General features: G+C 37.5%; 1 protein-coding gene across 1 annotated transcript in view; it reads left to right on the top strand.

The window, feature by feature from the left end:
- The window catches only part of STK31 (serine/threonine kinase 31), an 88,715-nt gene that overhangs the window by 49,635 nt on the left and 18,737 nt on the right, over positions 1-20,343 (top strand). The window contains 3 exon segments of the mRNA XM_022585071.2: positions 363-512; positions 3,635-3,757; positions 19,974-20,042. Coding sequence (XP_022440779.2) covers positions 363-512; positions 3,635-3,757; positions 19,974-20,042 — 342 coding nt within the window.

The raw sequence follows: 20,343 nt of genomic DNA, 5'->3' as shown, positions 1-20,343 counted from the left end.
ATAACAATAAAGGATGCCTAGATTCTTGCTACCCAGTAACACTTTTTCAGTCTCTCTTTCTTTTTTAGATGCCTTCTGCTCATTATTTGTAATCCAAGTCTTCTTAGAGACTGTAGTCTCTAAGTCACACACACACACACACACACACACACACACACACACACACAGACACCACATGGTATTACCAGTTACATAATCAGGACTTCTGTCCTTTAATTCTTTCTCTATTGCTGTATTCTTTTTAAAGGTTCATTTGGAGGAAGCTTAGTCACTTCTGGAAAAATCGTTTAATTAGAGAAAATGTTCAGCTGTTAAAATGATTTGTCTACTTCCTGACTTCTTTTGTATGTACTTGTCTGTAGGAAGCTTTAAAGGTCATGAAAGGTGTTGCCCAGGGCCTGCATACATTGCACAAGGCTGACATAATTCATGGATCACTTCATCAGAACAATGTATTTGCTTTAAACCGTCAACAGGGAATTGTTGGAGATTTTGACTTCACCAAATCTGTGGTAAAATATAGTGGTTTTGTAAATAAGTTCTAGACTTCATTTAGTATTATTTAGTATTATTAGGCAGTAGTTCAGCACTTTTATATCATATGGTAATTTATTATAAGACCTTTGCCTTCAGTTAAGGTGTGTCATATAGTGCAAGCAATTATGTGTTATCAGGTGGGTGCTGGAACAAGAGTTTCTAAAGTTGTGCATTATATTTTTTAACCGTAAGTCTTAGGAGCAACCTGAAATTACAGTCAGTGGCATTGACAACATTAGCATTAATCAGTTAATTCATCAAGAAACATTTAGTTGCTGGAAGTACACAAGGAAAACTAGGTGGCCATCTCCTGTCTCCCAGTCTACTGGTGCCCTCCCCCTCGATAGATTAAATTTAGATATACATACTTTGCTATTTTTTGATTAATGGGCATTTTTAGAAACTTGGGAACCTTGGACTTTTCCACTTAATTCAAGTTCGAGTTTGATGACATTGCCTGTGAATTTTGGTGTCATGTTACCTCAGAAGAGGCAGTTTGTGGGATAACAAAATCAGACAATTAAAGAGCATATTGTGATCTTTTTTTTTTTTTTCCTTTTGGTAGAATGGGCAATTTCAAAATACAATCACGAGGGGCTTCCCTGGTGGCGCAGTGGTTGAGAGTCCGCCTGCCGATGCAGGGGACACGGGTTCGTGCCCCGGTCCGGGAAGATCCCACATGCCGCGGAGCGGCTAGGTCCATGAGCCTGCACATCCGGAGCCTGTGCTCCGCAACGGGAGAGGCCACAACAGTGAGAGGCCCATGTACCACACACACACACAAAAAATACAGTCACGAGGGAGCAGTTCTCTTTGTTAAAATAACAGCTTTATTGAGATATAATTCACATACCATAATGTGTATAATTCACTACTAATCTTAATATGGTCAAAAAGTTCTGCATCAATCACCACTGTCTAATTCCAGAACATTTTTTATCACCCTCAAAAAGAAACCCCATATCGGTTTGCAGTTACTCCCTCTTTCTTTCTCTACTCAGCCTCTTGGAAACCGCTAATCCATTTTCTGTCCCTATGGATTTGCCTATTCTGGACATTTCCTATAAATGGAATCATGTGTGGCCTTTTGTGATTGACTTATTTCACTCTGCGTAATGTTTTAAAAGTTCATCCATGTTGTAGCATGTGTCTAAACTTCATTCCCTTTTAAAAATGCCCAAATAATATTTCGTTGTATGGATATGCCATATTTTGTTTTTACCTTCGTCAGTTTGTGGGCATTTGGGTTTCCACTTTTTGATTATTATGAATAATGCTGCTATGAAAATCAGTATACAAGTTTTTGTGTGGAGATATGTCTTCTTGGGAGTGGAATTGTTGGGTTATATGGTAACTCTTCTGTGTTTCACCGTTTAATGAACAAAACTGTTTTCCAAAGTGGCTGCACTGTTTTTCATTCTCATCAGCGATGCATGAGGATTCCAGTTTTTCAACATCCTTGCCAATATTTTATTGTCTGAGGAGTTCCCTTTTGACTAGTAAAAGTCATAATGCTTTTTAATTTTTTTTTAAAGAGTTTTTTTGATGTGGACCATGTTTTTAAAGTCTTGATTGAATTTGTTACAGTTATTGCTTCTGTTTTATGTTTTGGTTTTTTTGGCCGCGAGGCCTGTGGGATCTTAGCTCCCTGACCAGGGATCGAACCTGCACCCCCTGCATTGGAAGGCAAAGTCTTAACCACTGGACTGCCAGGGAAGTCCCCATAATGCTTTATTTGTTGGTCGTCTGCAAGTTATAGGATAATGCCACCTGTCTGTATACAGTTTCAGTGGTGTTCATGTGGTACCTCAAAAAGAAGAGAAAATAAAAATGTAAAACTATAATGAAATGCTGGATTATAGAGGATTTATACATAGTAGATTTGCTGAAATGTTTATTTTATGTTTATTTATATGAAAATTAGGATAACATCTTAAGAAAAATAACTGAACTGTGAGTTTTAAAAAGTTCTCAATTCATAGGGATCCTGGTTAGTTTACCTTTTGAACATGCCATTTGCACAACTATAGATATGACTCCAAAGAATTCTTCCTGTTTTATACTGATTTGTCAGCTGTTATTATCCAACAAAACATTGTTTTTAATCTGTATTTAAAATTATTTACTTTGAAATATTGATTAAACTCACCTTTTGCTGCATTTTTCACCCTACTCTCAGATTGAAGTACTAATCAGGAAGGGTAATTTGAAAAGCAGACTGTAGTAAAGAACATTGCTTTTCATACATCATACTGCATGTGAACCTCCTGGGGATCTTGTTAAAATGCAATTTTTAGAAATTGAGGTAAAACTAGTATATGATACTATATGTTTCAGGTGTACATAAAATGCAGATTTTTATTCAGCATTTCTGGGATGGAGATTTTGTATTTCTAACAAGCTCCTGGGTGATACTCTAGCTGCTGGTCTTTGGACCACACTCTGAGAAGCAAGGATAATGATGGTAGTGACATGTGCTAGGTAATTATTGTGCTGATTACCTTTACCTTTACAATAACTCTGTAAAGTAGTTACAAATTAATTAATTTCCTTTTTACAAATTAATTAATTTAGGCTCAAAGTGGTTAAAGCCCAAGGTCACATAGCAAATAAATGGCAGAGTGGGAATTGCAGTCAAGGTTTGTCTGAATCCAGGGTTCATGTTCTTGTCATTCATCATCCTTTGACACATCGGAAATGGTGTACTTAGAAAATGGTCAGTAAGGAAGTACTTTGTAGACTTGTGGTTTTTAAAAGTTATTTAGAATTTTCAGAATTAGAAAATAGCACTGCCTCTAGCCCTTATGAAGTGTGTTTTTTTACAAAAGAGTACCAAATTCTTAAAGAATCACTAGTTCTTAGTTTTTAATCTCCTGGAGTCTACAATGTGAAATGTAACCATAGTCTCACTGTTAATTTCATGAGACTGATTTTAAGAGCAATTTATAATAGTGGAAATTAGGTAAAAATATTTGAAAGCAAGAGAGAATAAAATATTTCAAATGAATATTTTTTGTGTTGATTAAATGCAGATTACTTCACAGAATGCTGCCTCAACTGTGTTGCCTTTAAAATATTTAACCTACTGTTTTTGTAGAGTCAGCGAGCCTCAGTGAACATGATGATTGGTGACTTGAGTTTGCTATCACCTGAATTGAAAATGGGAAAACCTGCTTCTCCAAGTTCTGACTTATATGCTTATGGCTGCCTTTTATTGTGGGTATGTTATTTTTTTATTGAAACAGATAAGTCATTTATTTATATATATTTCAGTATAGAAAGTGATGGTTTGAAGTGGCTTTCCTCAGTATATTACTCTGAATAAAAAATAGTGGTAGATTTTTAGTAGAAAAAATTTCTTCCCACTTGTTTTTAAAAGGTTGTCATAAACTGTTGCTCTACAGTTGATATTTGAACAACATGGGTTTGAACTGCCTGGGTCCACTTAAGCGCAGTTTCATTTTCAGTAGTATATACTATAGTACCACTCCATCCATGGTTGCGCGCATACAGAGGAACCAGGGATATGGAGGGCCAACCATAAATTCTATGCGGGTTTTCAACTGTGCCAAGCTTCGGCACCTCTAACCTCCATGTTGTTCAAGAGTCAGCTGTACTTCTTATCATCTGTTGTGTACTTTCTAAAAATTGGCTTGATAATATGTTTTACATAGCATGCTACTGTCTTAGTTTTATTGAAGTCAAGATTAACAGTGAGGATGGTTTTGTCCTATATTAATCTGGAAGTAATTTATGCATATATGGAAAATAAATATTAAATGATATTAAATGAGCCTTGAGTAAAAGTTCCTGCTTTGAGTGTAAACCAAATAGCTATTTCTAATCCATGGTTTAAACCCATTCTTCCTGTGAAATATGAGGGATTAAGTGTTAACAGGGAAGGATGTCTGTTCTCACTTCTTCTGTTTAACATTGTACTGGAGGTTCTAGCCCAGGGGTCAGCAAAATTTTCCATAAGCGGCCAGATGGTAAATAGTTCAGGCTTTGTGGGACATATGGTTTCTGCTGCTTTAGCCTGAAAGCAGCTATAGACAGTACATAAATGAGTGAGGGCCTCTGTTCCAATAAAACTTTATTTATGGATATTGAAATTTGAATTTCATATAATTTTCATGTGTCATGAAATAGTATTCTTTGATTTTCTTTTAAACATTTTAAAATGTGAAAACCATTCTTGGTTTGCACGCTGCATGAAAACAAGCAGTGGGATGGATTTGGCATACAGGCTGTAGTTTGCTAATCCTGGTTCTAGTCAGTCAAATAAGGCAACAAAACAAAATAAAAAGCATACAGTTTGAAAATGAAGAAGTGAAGCCATCTTTATTTGCAGGTGACATGATTAATTATGTAGAAAATCTTTATGAATGTTACATACATTAATGCTACTAAAACCAACAAATTTAGCAAGGTTGCAGGATACAAAGTCAGTATAATAATTAATTGGGTTTCTTTATACTAGGAAATTGAAATTAAACAGTCATTTACAGAAGTATAAAAAATATGGAACTTTTAGAGCTAAATTGACAAAAGATTTGCAAGATCTATATACTGAAAACTACAAAAGTATTGTTGACAGGAACTAAAGAAGGTGTAAATAAATGGAGAGATGCGCCATGTTCATGGACTGGAAGAATCAGTGTTGTATGGATGTGAGTTCTTCTCAAATTGGTCATAGTTTTGATACAATTTCAACAAAACTCCTTCTAGGCTTACTTTTTTTTTTTTTTGACAGTAATTGACAATCAGATTCTGTAGTTTATATGAAAATACATGGGATCTGGGATAGCTAAAACAATTTTGAAAAAGAATACAAGTGGAGGATTTTAACTGATTTTAAGACTTAAAATTACAGTAAATCAAGGCAGTGTGATATTGATGTAAAGTTAGACATAGATCAATGGAACAGAATAGAGACAGTAGAAATAACACCCACTAAAATATGGTCAGTTGATTTTTGACCAAGGTGCCAGGACAGTTCTATGAGGGAAGAGATAGTCTTCAACAAATGGTATTGTAACAATTGGATATCTGTACATAAAAAATAAACTTTGACTTATTCATTGCACAATGTATAAAAATTAACTCTAAATGTATATTAGACCAAAATGTAAAACCTAAGTCTCTAAAACTCAAGAATAAAATACAGGAGAAAATCTTACTGAGTTTGGCAAAGATTTTTTTGTAATAGGACACAAAAAACATCAAGTATAAAAGAAAATAATTTGGATTTCATCAAAATTTAAAATTGTGCTCTTCACAAGACACTGTTACAAAAATGAAAGGCAAGTCATACACAAACTTGGAGGAAATATTTGCAAAACATATATCTGACAGAAGACTTCTATACAGCTTACAGTGAACTCTTACAACTGAATAATAAGAAGACAACTCAAAAATGGGCAAAATATTTAAATAGGCACTTACCAAATAAAATGTCCAGATGGTAAATAAGCATGTGAAAACACGCTCTCAATATCATTAGTCATTGGGGATGTACAAATTAAAACCAAAATGAGATACTACCACACGCCCACTATAATGTCTAAAATTAAAAATACTAACCACATCAAGTGTTGGCTAAGATGTATAGCAACTAGAACTCTGATATATTGCTGAGGGGAATGTAAATGTAACAACCACTTTGGAAAACAACTTGGCAGTTGTTAAAAGGTTAAACATATACCTATTATATGACCCAGCTGTTTTACTCCTAGGTATTTAGCCAAGAGAAATAAAAGCATATGTCCACACAAAGACTTGTACAAAAATATTCAAAGACATTTTATTTGTAAGAGCCAAAAAATGGGAACAACCCAAATGTCCATAAACAGATGAATGGAAAAACAGTCTGCTATATATTCATTGGAATACTACTCAGCAATAAAAAGGAATGAACTATTAATACAGGCATGCCTTGTTTTATTGTGCTTCACTTTATTGCACTTCGCATATATTGTTTTTTTTTATATATTGAAGATTTGTGGCAACCCTGCATGTCAGATGATGGTTAACGTTTTTTAGCAATAAAATATATTCTTAAATTAAGGGATGTACATTGTTTTTTATTCTTTTATTTTTTAACATCTTTATTGGAATATTAATTGCTTTACAGTGTTGTAAAGTTTCTGCTGTATAACACAGTGAATCAGCTATATGTATACATATATCCCGATATACCCTGCCTGTTGCGTCTCCCTCCCCCCCTCCCTATCCCACCCTTCTAGGTGGTCACAAAGCACCAAGCTGATCTCCCTGTGCTATGCAGCTGCTTCCCACTAGCTATCTGTTTTACATTTGGTAGTGTATATGTCAATGCTACTCTCTCACTTCGTCCCAGCTTACCCTTCCCCCTCCCTGTGTCCTCAAGGCCATTCTCTGTGTCTGTGTCTTTATTCCTGTCCTGCCCCTAGGTTTTTCAGAACCATTTTTTTTTTTGATTCCATATATATATGTGTTAGCATATGGTATTTGTTTTTCTCTTTCTGACTTCACTCTGTATGACAGACTCTGGGTCCATCCACCTCCCTACAAATAACTCAATTTCGTTTCTTTATATTCCATTGTATATATGTGTCCCATCTTCTTTATCTATTCATCTGTTGATGGACACTTAGGTTGCTTCCATGTCCTGGCTATTGTAAATAGTGTAAATAGTGCTGCAATGAACATTGTGGGACATGACTCTTTGAATTACGGTTTTCTCAGGGTATGTGCCCAGTAGTGGGATTGCTGGGTCATATGGTAGTTTTATTTTTACTTTTTTAAGGAACCTCCATACTGTTCTCCATAGTGGCTGTACCAATTTACATTCCCACCAACAGTGCAAGACGGTTACCTTTTCTCCACACCTTCTCCAGCATTTATTGTTTGTAGATTTTTAGATGATGGCCATTCTGACCGGTGTGAGATGATATCTCATTGTAGTTTTGATTTGCATTTCTCTAATGATTAGTGATGTTGAGCATCCTTTCATGTGTTTATTGGCAATCTGTATATCTTAGGAGAAATGTCTGTTTAGGTCTTCTGCCCATTTTTGGATTGGGTTGTTTGTTTTTTTGATATTGAGCTGCATGAGCTACTTGTATATTTGTGGAGATTAATCCTTTGTCAGTTGCTGCATTTGCAAATATTTTCTCCCATTCTGAGGGTTGTCTTTTTGTCTTGTTTATGGTTTCCTTTGCTGTTCAAAAGCTTTTAAGTTTCATTAGGTCCCATTTGTTTATTTTTGTTTTTATTTCCATTTCTCTTGGAGGTGGGTCAAAAAGGATCTTGCTGTGATTTATGTCATAGAGTGTTCTGCCTATGTTTTCCTCTAAGAGTTTGATGGTGTCTGGCCTTACATTCAAGTCTTTAATCCATTTTGAGTTTATTTTTGTGTATGGTGTTAGGAAGTGTTGTAATTTCATTCTTTTACATGTAGCTGTCCAGTTTTCCCAGCATCACTTACTGAAGAGGCTGTCTTTCCTCCATTGTGTATTCTTGCCTCTTTTATCAAAGATAAGGTGACCATGTGTGCATGGGTTTATCTCTGGGCTTTCTATCCTGTTCCGTTGATCTACATTTCTGTTTTTGTGCCAGTACCATACTGTCTTGATTACTGTAGCTTTGTAGTATAGTGTGAGGTCAGGGAGCCTGATTCCTCCAGCTCCATTTTTCTTTCTCATGATTGCTTTGGCTATTTGGGGTCTTTTGTGTTTCCATACAAATTGTGAAATTTTTTGTTCTAGATCTGTGAAAAATGCCATTGGTAGTTTGATAGGGATTGCATTGAATCTGTAGATTGCTTTGGGTAGTAGAGTCATTTTCACAGTGTTGATTCTTCCAATCCAAGAACATGGCATATCTCTCCATCTGTTGGAATCATCTTTAATTTCTTTCATCACTGTCTTGTAGTTTTCTGCATACAGGTCTTTGTCTCCTTACGTAGGTTTATTCCTAGATATTTTATTCTTTTTGTTGTGGTGGTAAATGGGAGTGTTTCCTTAATTTCTCTTTCAGATTTTTCATCGTTAGTGTATAGGAGTGCAAGAGATTTCTGTGCATTAATTTCGTATCCTGCTACTTTACCAAATTCATTGATTAGCTCTAGCAGTTTTCTGGTAGCATCTTTAGGGTTCTCTATGTATAGTATCGTGTCTGCAGACAGTGACAGTTTTACTTCTTTTAGATTTGGATTCCTTTTATTTCTTTTTTGTTGCTGAGTGCTGTGGCTAAAGCTTCCAAAACTATGTTGAATAATAGTGGTGAGAGTGGGCAACCTTGTCTTGTTCCTGATCTTAGAGGAAATGGTTTCAGTTTTTCACCATTGAGAACGATGTTGGCTGTGGGTTTGTCTTATATGGTCTCTATTATATTGATGTAAGTTCCCTCTATGCCTACTTTCTGGAGAGTTTTGATCATAAATGGGTGTTGAATTTTGTCGAAAGTTTTTTCTGCATCTGTTGAGATTATCATATGGTTTTTATCCTTCAGTTTTTTAATACGGTGTATCACATTGATTGATTTCTGTATATTGAAGAATCCTTGCATTCCTGGCATAAAACTCACTTGATCATGGTGTATGATCCTTTTAATGTGCTGTTGGATTCTGTTTGCTAGTATTTTGTTGAGGATTTTTGCATCTGTGTTCATCAGTGATATTGGCCTGCGGTTTTCCTTTTTTGTGACATCTTTGTCTGGTTTTGGTATCAGGGTGTTGGTGACCTCGTAGAATGAGTTTGGGAGTGTTCCTCCCTCTGCTATATTTTGGAAGAGTTTGAGAAGGATGGGTGTTAGCTCTTCGCTAAATGTTTGATAGAATTTGCCTGTGAAGCCATCTGGTCCTGGGCTTTTGCTTGTTGGATGACTTTTAATCACAGTTTCAATTTCAGGGCTTGTGATTGGTCTTTTTATGTTTTCTATTTCTTCCTGGTTCAGTCTCAGAAGGTTGTGTTTTTCTAAGGATTTGTCCATTTCTTTCAGGTTGTCTGTTTTACTGGCATATATAGTTGCTTGTAGTAATCTCTCCTGATCCTTTGTATTTCTGCAGTGTCCCTTTGTATTTCTGCCTTTTTCATTTCTAATTCTGTCGATTTGAGTCTTCTCCCTTTTTGTCTTGATGAGTCTGCCTAATGGTTTATCAATTTTGTTTATCCTCTGAAAGAACCAGCTTTTAGTTCTATTGATCTTTGCTATTGTTTCCTTCATTTCTTTTTCATTTATTTCTTATCTGCACTTTATGATTTCTTTCCTTCTGCTAACTTTGGTTTTTTTTATTTTTTCTCTAATTGCTTTAGGTGTGGTGAGGTTGTTTATTTGAGATGTTTCTTGTTTCTTGAGGTAGGATTGTATTGCTATAAACTTCCCTCTTAGAACTGTTGCTGCATCTCATAGGTTTTGGGTTGTCGTGTTTTCATTGTCATTTGTTTCTAGGTATTTTTTTGATTTCCTCTGACTTCTTCGGTGGTCTCTTAGTTAGTTAGCATATTTAGCCTCTGTGCGTTTGTATTTTTTACAGTTTTTTCCTGTAATTGATATCTGGTCTCATAGCGTTGTGGTCAGAAAAGATAGTTGATACGATTTCAGTTTTCTTAAATTTACCAAGGCTTGATTTGTGATCCAAGGTGTGATCTATCCTGGAGAATGTTCCATGAGCACTTGAGAAGAAAGTGTATTCTGTTGTTTTTGGATGGATTGTCCTATAAATATCAATTAAGTCCATCTTGTTTAATGTGTCGTTTAAAGCTTGTGTTTTCTTATTTATTTTGTTTTTGGATGATCTGTCCATTAATGAAAGTGTGGTGTTAAAGCCCCGTACTATGATTGTCTTGCTGTTGATTTCCCCTTTTATGACTGTTAGCATTTGCCTTATGTATTGAGGTGCTCCTATTTTGGGTGCATACATATTTACGATTGTTATATCTTCTTCTTGGATTGATTCCTCGATCATTGTGTAGTGTCCTTCTTTGTCTCTTGTAATAGTCTTTGTTTTAAAGTCTATTTTATCTGACACGAGAATTGCTACTCCAGCTTTCTTTTGATACCCATTTGCATGGAATAATCTTTTTCCATCCCCTCACTTTCAGTCTGTGGGTCCCTAGGTCTGAAGTGGGTCTCTTGTTGACAGTATATATACGGGTGCTGCTTCTGTGTCTATTCATCCAGTCTGTGTCTTTTGCTTGGAGCATTTAATCCATTTACATATAAGGTAATTATCGATATGTATGTTCCTATTACCATTTTCTTAATTATTCGGGGTTTGTTTTTGTAGGTCTGTTCCTCCTCTTGTGTTTCCTGCCTAGAGACGTTCCTTTAGCATTTGTTGTAAAGCTGGTTTGGTGGTGCTGAATTCTCTTAACTTTTGCTGCCTGTAAAGGTTTTAATTTCTCTGTCAAATGTGAATGAAATCCGTGCTGGGTAGAGTAATCTTGGTTGTAGGTTTGTCCCTTCTATCACTTTAAATATGTCCTGCCACTCCCTTCTGGCTTGCAGAGTTTCTGCTGAAAGATCAGCTGTTAACCTTATGGGGCATTCCATTGTATGTTATTTGTTTCTTTTCCCTTGCTGCTTTTAATATTTTCTCTTTGTCTGTAATTTTTGATAGTTTCATTACTATGTGTGTTGGCATGTTAGTCCTTGAATTTATCCTGTATGGGACTCTCTGCGCTTCCTGGACTTGATTGACTATTTCCTTTCCCATGTTAGGGAAGTTTTCAAGTATCATCTCTTCAAATATTTTCTCAGACCCTTTCTTTTTCTCTTCTTCTTTTGGGATCCCTATAATTAGAATGTTTGTGCGTTTAATGTTGTCCCAGTGGTCTCTGAGACTGTTCTCAATTCTTTTCATTCTTTTTTCTTTATACTGCTGTGTGGTAGTTATTTCCACTATTTTATCTTCCAGGTCACTTATCTGTTCTTCTTCCTCAGTTATTCTGCTATTGACTCCTTCTAGAGAATTTTTAATTTCATTTCTTGTGTTGTTCATCATTGTTTTGTTGCTCTTTTGTTCTTTTAGTTCTTTGTTAAATGTTTCTTGCATTTTCTCCATTCTGTTTCCAAGATTTTGGATCATCTTTACTATCATTACTCTGAATTCTTTTTCAGGTAGACTGCCTATTTCCTCTTCATTTGTTTGGTCTGCTAGGTTTTTACCTTGTTCCTTCCATCTGCTGCATATTTCTCTGTCTTCTCATTTTGTTGAACTTACTGTGTTTGGGGTCTCCTGCAGGCTGCAGGTTCATTGTTCCCGTTGTTTTTGGTGTCTGCCTCCAGTGGGTAAGGTTGGTTCAGTGGATTGTGTAGGCTTCCTGGTGGAGGGGACTGGTGCCTGTGTTTTGGTGGGTGGGGATGGATCTTGTCTTTCTGGTGGGCAGAACCGCGTGCGGTGGTGTGCTTTGTAGTGTCTGTGAACTTAGTATGATTTTAGGCAGCCTGTCTGCTAATGGGTGCAGTTATGTTCCTGTCTTGATAGTTTTTTGGCATGGGGTGTCCAGCACTGGAGCTTGCTGGCTGTTGGGTGGAGCTGGGTCTTAGCGATGAGGCACAGATCTCTGGGAGAGCTCTAGCCAATTGATATTATGTGGGGCTGGGAGGTCTGTGGTGGTCCAGTGTCCTGAGCTCGGCTTTCCCACCTCAGAGGCTCAGGCCTGGCACCAGGCCGGAGCACCAAGACCCTCTCATCCACACAGCTCAGAAGAAAAGGGAGAAAAAAAGAAAGGAAAAAACCCAGTAAATAATGAAAGTTAAAAAAATTATGAAAATAAAAAATTTTTTAAAAAACTATTAGAATAAAAAAGTAATAATAATAAAAAAAGAAAAAGAAGAGAGCAATCAAATCAATAAATCCACCAATGATAACAAGCACTAGAAACTATACTAAGATAAACATAAAAGTCAGAAAGAAGTCAGTTGCAGAGAGCAAACCCCAAGTCTACAGTTGCTCCCAATGTCCACAACCTCTTTTTGGGATGAGTCGTTTTCTATTCAGGTATTCCACAGATTCAGGGTACTTCAAGTTGATTTTGGGGATTTAATCTGCTGCTCCTGAGGCTGCACGGAGAAATTTCCCTTTCTCTTCTTGTTTGCACAGCTCCTGGGGTTCAGCTTTGGTTTTGGCCCCGCCTCTGTATGTAGGTTGTCTTCAGGCCTCTGTTCCCACCCAGACAGGACAGGGTTAAAACAGCGGCTGATTAGGGCAGTCTGGCTCACTCAGGTCGGGAAGAGGGAGGGGTACAGTAGTTGTAATTGGAATGCAGGGCGAGCCTGCAGTGGCAGAGGCTGGCGTGACGTTGCAACAGCCTGAGGCGCGCCGTATGTTCTCCCGGGGAAGTTGTCCCTGCATCGCGGGAGCCTGGTAGTGGTGGGCTGCACAGGCTCCTGGGATGGGGGTGTGGATAGTGACCTGTGCTTGCACACAGGCTTCTTGGTGGCTGCAGCAGCAGTTAGCGTTTCATGCCCGTCTCTGGTGTCCGAGGTGATACCCGCGGCTTGCATCCATCTCTGGAGCTCGTTTAGGCTTTGCTCTGCTTTCTGTGGACAGACAGGGAAAGAATCCCCTCTCCTCGCACACCCTGAAATAGTAGTCTCTTGCCTCTTAGGAAGGTCCAGACTTTTTCCCGGACTCCCTCCCCACTAGCTGTGGTGCAGTTGTCCCCTTCAAGATGTCTTCACGCAGCCAACCCTAGTCCTCTCCTTGGGATCTGACCTCCGAAGCCTGAGCCTCAACTCCCAGCCCCCACTTGCCCCAGCGGGTGAGCAGACAAGCCTCTCAGGCTGGTGAGTGCAGGTCAGCACCGATCCTCTGTGTGGGAATCTCTCCACTTTGCCCTCTGCACCCCTGTTGCTGCGCTCTCCTCCGTGGCTCTGAAGCTTCCCCCTTGCCCACCTCCCGTCTCTGCCAGTGAAGGGGCTTCCTAGTAAGTGGAAACTTTTCCTCTTTCACAGCTCCATCCCAGAAGTGCAGGTCCCATCCCTATTCTTTTGTCTCTGTTTTTTCTTCTGCCCTCTCCGGGTACGTGAGGATTTTCTTGCCTATTGGGAAGACGGAGGTCTTCTGCCAGCATTCAGTAGTTTTTCTGTAGGAATTGTTCCACATGTAGATGTATTTTTGATGTATTTGTGGGGAGGAAGGTGATCTCCATGTCTTATTCCTCTGCCATCTTGAAGGTCCCACCCCTTACATTGTTTTTTAGACATAATGCTATTGCATACTTAATAGGTTACAGTATAGTATAAACATAACTGTTATGTTACGGGAAACCAAAAAAAATTGCATGACTCACTTTATTTCAGTATTCACTTTATTGCAGTGGTCTGGAACTGAATCCTCAGTATCTCTCAGGTTATGCCTCTACACCCAGTAATATGGAGGAATCTCAAAATAATTCTGCCAAGCTAAAAAAAGGCAAAGGAAAGAAAGTACATATTTTATGTTTCTATTTATATAGAATTCTAAAAAATGCAAACTTATCTATGGTGATAGAAAGGAGTGCTCTGGAGTTTGAGGGCAGAGAGGAAGGGAGCGATAGATTACAAAGGGGCATGAGGAAATTTTTTTGGCATGATCACCATGTTCACCAGATTGATTGTGGTGATGAATTTGTAGCAGGATACATATATCAAAATATTGATAATTATATACTTTAAATACATGTAGTTTATTGTACATCAACTATACCTCAATAAAACTGTTATAAAAAGAGTATTTATACCTACCCAAGTGGTAATCAGTGGGAATCCCATTCAACAATTAATTATTCACAAGTTTTAGCCTTATGCTGGCATATGTATTTAAATTTGTGTGGTTTCATAGAACCATCATAGCCATAGAAATGATTGTACTGGCATCATTTTTGTCATTGCTTTAGTAATCTCTTTATTCTTTACATCAGGACGAAAGTGAATGTCTCAAATGTTCTTATGTTCCTGAGAGCTATCATAAAATATCACTTAAGTATGGTAATAGTAGTCTTTATTCCACCAATTTCCTTTCTTCATTAACTGGTAGTAAAGAGCTTTATGAGTAAAGTCACTATTGTGCTGAATTCCTGCTCTTCTTTAATGTTGACTGAGTTCTTTTAAAAATTTTATTTTTAAATTACCATGTAGTACAGTTGATTGGTTTTTGGTGTTCAGTCCTATGAATTTTAACATATGTATAGATTAGTATACCCATCACCACAGCTGGGATACAGAGCAGTTCCCTAACTCTAAAAAAAAAAAAATCCTATGTGCTGTCCCTTTGTAGTCATACCCTCTCCCTAACCCTTAACCCTTGGCAACCGCTGATCTTTTCTATACCACTACAGCTTTGTCTTTTTAAGAATGTCATATAAATGTTATCTTACAGTATGTAACCTTTTGAGACTAGCTTCTTCAGTCAGCATAATGCCTTTGAAATTCATCCAAGTTGTTTAGTATATCAATAGTTCATTCCATTTTTGTGGCTGAGTAGTACTCTATTATATGGATGTACCAACTTTGTTTATCTGTTGAAGGACATTTGGGTTTCCAGTTTTTGGCTATTACAAATAAAGATGCTAGGAACATTTGTGTATAGGTTTTTGTGTGAACATACTTTTACTTCTCTAGAATAAATAGGAGGACGATTATTGAGTAGACTGTAATTGTATATATAACTTTATAAGGGGGTGCCAAAGTTTTCCAGAGTGGCTGTACCATTTTGCATTCTCAGAGCCAGCACTGTATGAGAGTTTCAGACTCTCACGATTGTTAATATCTCCTATTGCCATTGTTTTCTGTTTTAGCCATTCTCTCAGGTCTGCGGTTTTTGGACCTCCTTAACAATTTGAGACCCATACCTTCATGCAGTTTCAGTTACCTTCTGAAACCAGGATTTTGTGATTCCCTATAGTTTTTCTTTTACAAAAGTAAAGAATCCAATCCAGTATATTTTTATCTGGACAGGACTTCCTATCCTCTCATTTTACTGTAACTGCTCTTAAATCTCCAATATGTTTTGTCCACTGTCTTCCCTTTCTCCGTAGTCTATCAGCAACCTCCTAGCTTCTCTTCCTTTCTTCTTCAGCGTTGGACCCCATCATATAACATCTAGGCTACCCTGTATCCCCTTTGACTCCTATTCATCTCTTTAGCCTGTTTAGACAAACCCCGTTTCTAGATACGTTTTGTGGTCTGCTATATATGATTTTAAAAATATTCTATTTTTTTAAGGTTTTATTTCTTTGTGAGACTAATTTTTATAAAAGAGACATATATTTGATTTTTCTCCAGAGTATGACCAAACATTATATTTATTAATTTAAGGACATTATTATGTGTATTTATAACATGGTGATAACATCCTCCCTTGCTGGGAACACATAGTGCATGTTTGGAACTTAGTTAATAAGTGCTTTATGAACTTCATCTCATTGCATCCCCCTAAACAACCATGTGAGGGAGCACATCATCATCCTAAGTGTAGACGTGAGGCATGTGAAAGTCAGAGAAGGACATCACTTCTTAAGTAACGTCCCATCTCAGAATTTCAGTGTCTTGAGGCTGTGTTCAAGACCGCCTTCTGCATTCACATCGCATATTAAGCCTTGAAGGTGCAGTCTTCACTGAAGCCAATGATGAACAATTGCTGTAGGGGCCCAGGCTTTGGAAATAGGTTACTAATAAGTGTCATTGCACTGATTACAATGAAGTCCCTTATATTTTACAATGCCCTATTAAGGCATCTCTAACCTTGTCTTCTATGAGCTCTTTGGTGAGAAGTCCTCCTTTTAGAAAGCCTTGCATGGATGTGAGTAACACTTCTGTTTAGAGGTCAGGTGTACTTTTTATACATTATGCTTCTTTTTGATGTTTAATCCCCAACTAAGAGACAAGGGGAAAAGTAATATTCCATATCTGTCATTCCTTTAGATACAGCTAATGTGACCTATGATGAGTGCCTTTCACAAATATTCCAATTAAGAGAAATCTCAAGAGAAGGAAAATGGGTGGCAGCCCCCTAAAATCTGGAAGTGATGCTAATATCATAATTAAGCAGACTGAGTGGAATGGATCTCATTATTACAGAATTGTATGTAGGAGGATTAAGGCTTCCAGGCTGGATGGAGCCACTAACATCTCTAATGCCCTCCTCTGTGCAGGAATTTCATGTGTTTCTGGACCTCCTTTGAGACCCAACCAAGAACCTCAGACTCATTATTGCTTTCTTATTGGATCCAAGTGCAGAGAGCTTGGAGTTCACTTCTCAAAGTGTGTTATTTATGAGGATCATCTATAACATCTACCCATATTTTTACTCTTTTCAGTTCTTTTTTCATTCCTGATGTTTCAGTATTTATTCTTTTATCATTTCCTTTCTATTTTAAGAACTTACTTTAGCCATTCGGTAAGTCTGCTGGTGACAAATTGTTAGTTTTCCTTCATCTGAGAGCATCTTAATTGCGCCTTCATTTCTGAAGGATGTTTTTTGCTGCGTACAGAATTCTGGGTTTATAGTTCTTTTCTTTCAGTGCTTCAGAAATGCTGTGCCACTTTCATTGGGCCTTCATGGTTTCTCATGAGAACTCCACTGTCATTTGAATCATTATTCCTCTTATAGGTAATGTGATGTTTCTCTCCACCTGTTTTTAAGGCTTTGTTTTGTTTTTAGTTTTCTGAAGTTTGATTATGATGTGTCTTAGCAAGGATTTCTTTGGGTTTACTCTCTTTGGGGTTTGCTCAGTTTCTTCAATTTGTGTTTTTTAGCAAATTTGTGAAATTTTGGTTCAGCTGTTATTCATATAACTATTTTGTTAGTCCTACACTCTTTCTCCTTTTTTTCTGAGACTGATGATACAAATTTGGATCTTTTGTTATTGTCCCACAGGTTCCTGAGGCTGTGTTCATTTTCTTTCTGTTGTTCAATCCAGATATTTTCTGTTTTTCTATCTTCAGTTTCATCAGTGCTTTCCTCTGTCATATTCATTCTACTGTTGAGCCAATCCAGTGAGTTATTTCTGTTCTGTTGTTGTTTTTCATTTCTAAAATTTCTATTTGGTTTTCTCTATATCTTCTGTCTTCTTTGCTGAAGCTTTCTATTTTTTTTTCTTTCATGCATGTTTCTAATTGATCTCTAAGCATTGTTATGATGGCTCCTTTAAAATCCTTGTCAGATAATCCTTGCATCTGTGCCCTCTTGATGTCTTCTGTTGATTGTCTTTTTGTCATTTAAGATTTTGTTGGTTTTAAACTTGACATGTGATTTTTGACTGTAGCCTGAACATTTGGGGTATTATGTTCTGAGACTCTGCATCCTATTTAATCTTCCTTTTTTGCAGACAGTTACCTTGTTTAGGTGTAGTGTACAGTTTCAGATGACTTTAGATCTTCAGCTCCCCATTGAGCTCTGCTGACACCACCTCAGCAAAAGTGGAATGCTGATTTGTACTACTTTGCCTCTTCTTGTTCCTGATGGTTGGGAGTGGAAATTCATCTCTCTGTTAACAGAGTGCAGGGAGCAGGAGGAGCAGAGTGTTAAACTGTTACTGCTTCACCACTGCCTTATTCCACCTCCGTGTACCTGTTGCTACCTGGTGAGGGTATAAGCTTCCTTTCCCACGGGGTCCTCCTGTCATTTGGGGAGTGGTGAGGGAAAAATAGAGTGCTGGCTAACACTGCCTCACACTGCTTTTTCCACTTTGTTGCTGTTGAGTGGTAGTAGAAGATAGCTCTCCACTGGGTCCCACTGACAGTACCCCTTGGAGTAGATTGCCAACTAGTGCCATCACATACAACCTTGTTCTGCCTTTTCGCTGATGAGTACGGGTGGGAGTTCAGCTCCCCACTCAGCCCCGCTGACAGTTTTTCCTTTGGTGTTTGGCTGGAGTAGAGGCTGTTACCAAAAAGGTTTTCTGTTCTGCTGGACTACCCTATTCACAGTCCTTTAGCTAGAGGGAGCAGGCTTTTCTTGGGGCTCTTTTGGTCTGTGGCTCTTGCCATTTCTGGGTTGCAAGCTTCTCTAGCATCCATTGTGGGATATAGGAGAGTCAGAAATAAAACCCAGGGAATTCACCATTGTGTCATTTCTTAAATCCCAAGGTTCCTAGCCACTTCACTTTCTTCTTTCCTTTTTAGCTTCTTATTTCCACTTTCCAGAGTCTTCTTAGGTTTGTTGGTTATGTTTTATTCAGATTTTATTTTAAGAGGGAAGACTGGTATGGAATGGGACCCCTTGAACACCTTGGGAACTGAATACTTTTGCAGAATGTCAGCACCATATCAGTCTTACTTCTGTTAGGTCCTCAGTGCTTTCTTTTAGTCCTTTCACCTGCCCACAGTCAGTTCATTCTCATATTTCCCTCAACGATTACTTTAAACCTTTTACTGCTTTCCTCAAGCCCGTACCTAAATCTTATACCTGTTCTTCTCAGTAGACCTTGCCTCTTAATTTTATTTTTTTAAACTGAGATCATGATATGTGCTTTCCATAAAATTTCAGTGCTTCTGTCTACAAACTGGTCACCTCTTTACCTGGTCTTCTGTCTTCTACTCCTATCTCAGAGAATTAAAGTGCTCCTTCTCCAGTGTAAGCCATCTGCATGTGACCTTGACCCCATTCTCTCTCCTGTTCTAATACCTCACTTTTACCATTCTTCTGTCTTCACTGTATCTTTAGTCTATTTCTTTTCTTTTTATTCTTCACCTTTCCTTTAGCCTAAAAATACGGTTAAGTCTGATCTATCAGGAAAAAAATATCCACAGTAATTACTTTACCCATTGTTTTCTGTGACACAGTACCTTCTAAGTTCTTCTTTTGCCTCTGTGACTGGGCATTTCTTTTACTCCTCTTTACTGCCTATCTGTTAAATGTTAGTGTTCCGAAGGATTTAGCCCACATCCTACTAAAGTTTTCACTGTACAGCCCTTCCTTGGGTGTTGTTGTTTACTCTCATAGCTTCTGGTACCACCTATTTGTTGCAGTTCTTACACTTATGAGAGTAATCTAGTCCTCTTGCTAGAGTTTCAGCCTTGTGTATATATGCCTTCCTTTTGGCTGACTTTACCTTAATTTATTAAATACCTTATCTTGTTCCAGAAAGGATATAAGGCAGTTCGCAGGGGTACTTGAAAACAGAGCAAGATATTATAAATTGAAGATGAGAAGAAAGAAGAAAATGGTTGTGGACATAAAGTAGAACCATGAATGGGAGTGCTACAAAATTTTAATATATTTGCTTATAAAGTGAGGAAGTATTAGAAGTGCTTATAGTGTGTACATCAACTCTGCTTGATATGTTAGGAGCCCCAGGGACTGTTTGGTAGTTGTTATTATGAAAGTTTTTTTATCCTGCAAGAACTAATGTGCTTTCTTTGAGCTCTGCTTCTCTCTAGAACCTAAAAAGTTCCAGATTTGCCTCTGCTATAGGATCAGTATTTTGGTACATTGGGAACTTATTCATTCTCATTCTCTTTAACAGCTCTCTGTTCAAAATCAGAAATTTGAGACAAATGAGGATGGAATCCCGAAGGTGGATCAGTTTCATTTGGTATGTTACCTTTTTGTCATTTACTGGTTGGAAACCTGTGATATAGGTGTGTAACAGTAATATAAACTTAAATATTTGACTGAAGATGTCCTCTTATTTTTGTAAGAATACAAAATAGCATTCACAGTAAAGAAGTATTGAAAAAATTTAAGTGCAGTACTTACACTGTTGCCAGAAAACTACTGCTAGAGAGTACTACTGGATTTAATGTTTGTCACACAAATTGTATATGTAATCTGTGTAATAATTAAGGAAAAACAGTCTTTGCTATATCTTCAAAGATCACATTATATTAAAATTA

Source organism: Delphinapterus leucas, chromosome 9 (genome assembly GCF_059928025.1).
Source record: "Delphinapterus leucas isolate spDelLeu-1000000601 "Yukka" chromosome 9, BTC_Dleu_Yukka2, whole genome shotgun sequence".
Classification (NCBI taxonomy): domain Eukaryota; kingdom Metazoa; phylum Chordata; class Mammalia; order Artiodactyla; family Monodontidae; genus Delphinapterus; species Delphinapterus leucas.
This window is presented reverse-complemented; position numbering and strand designations above follow the sequence as displayed.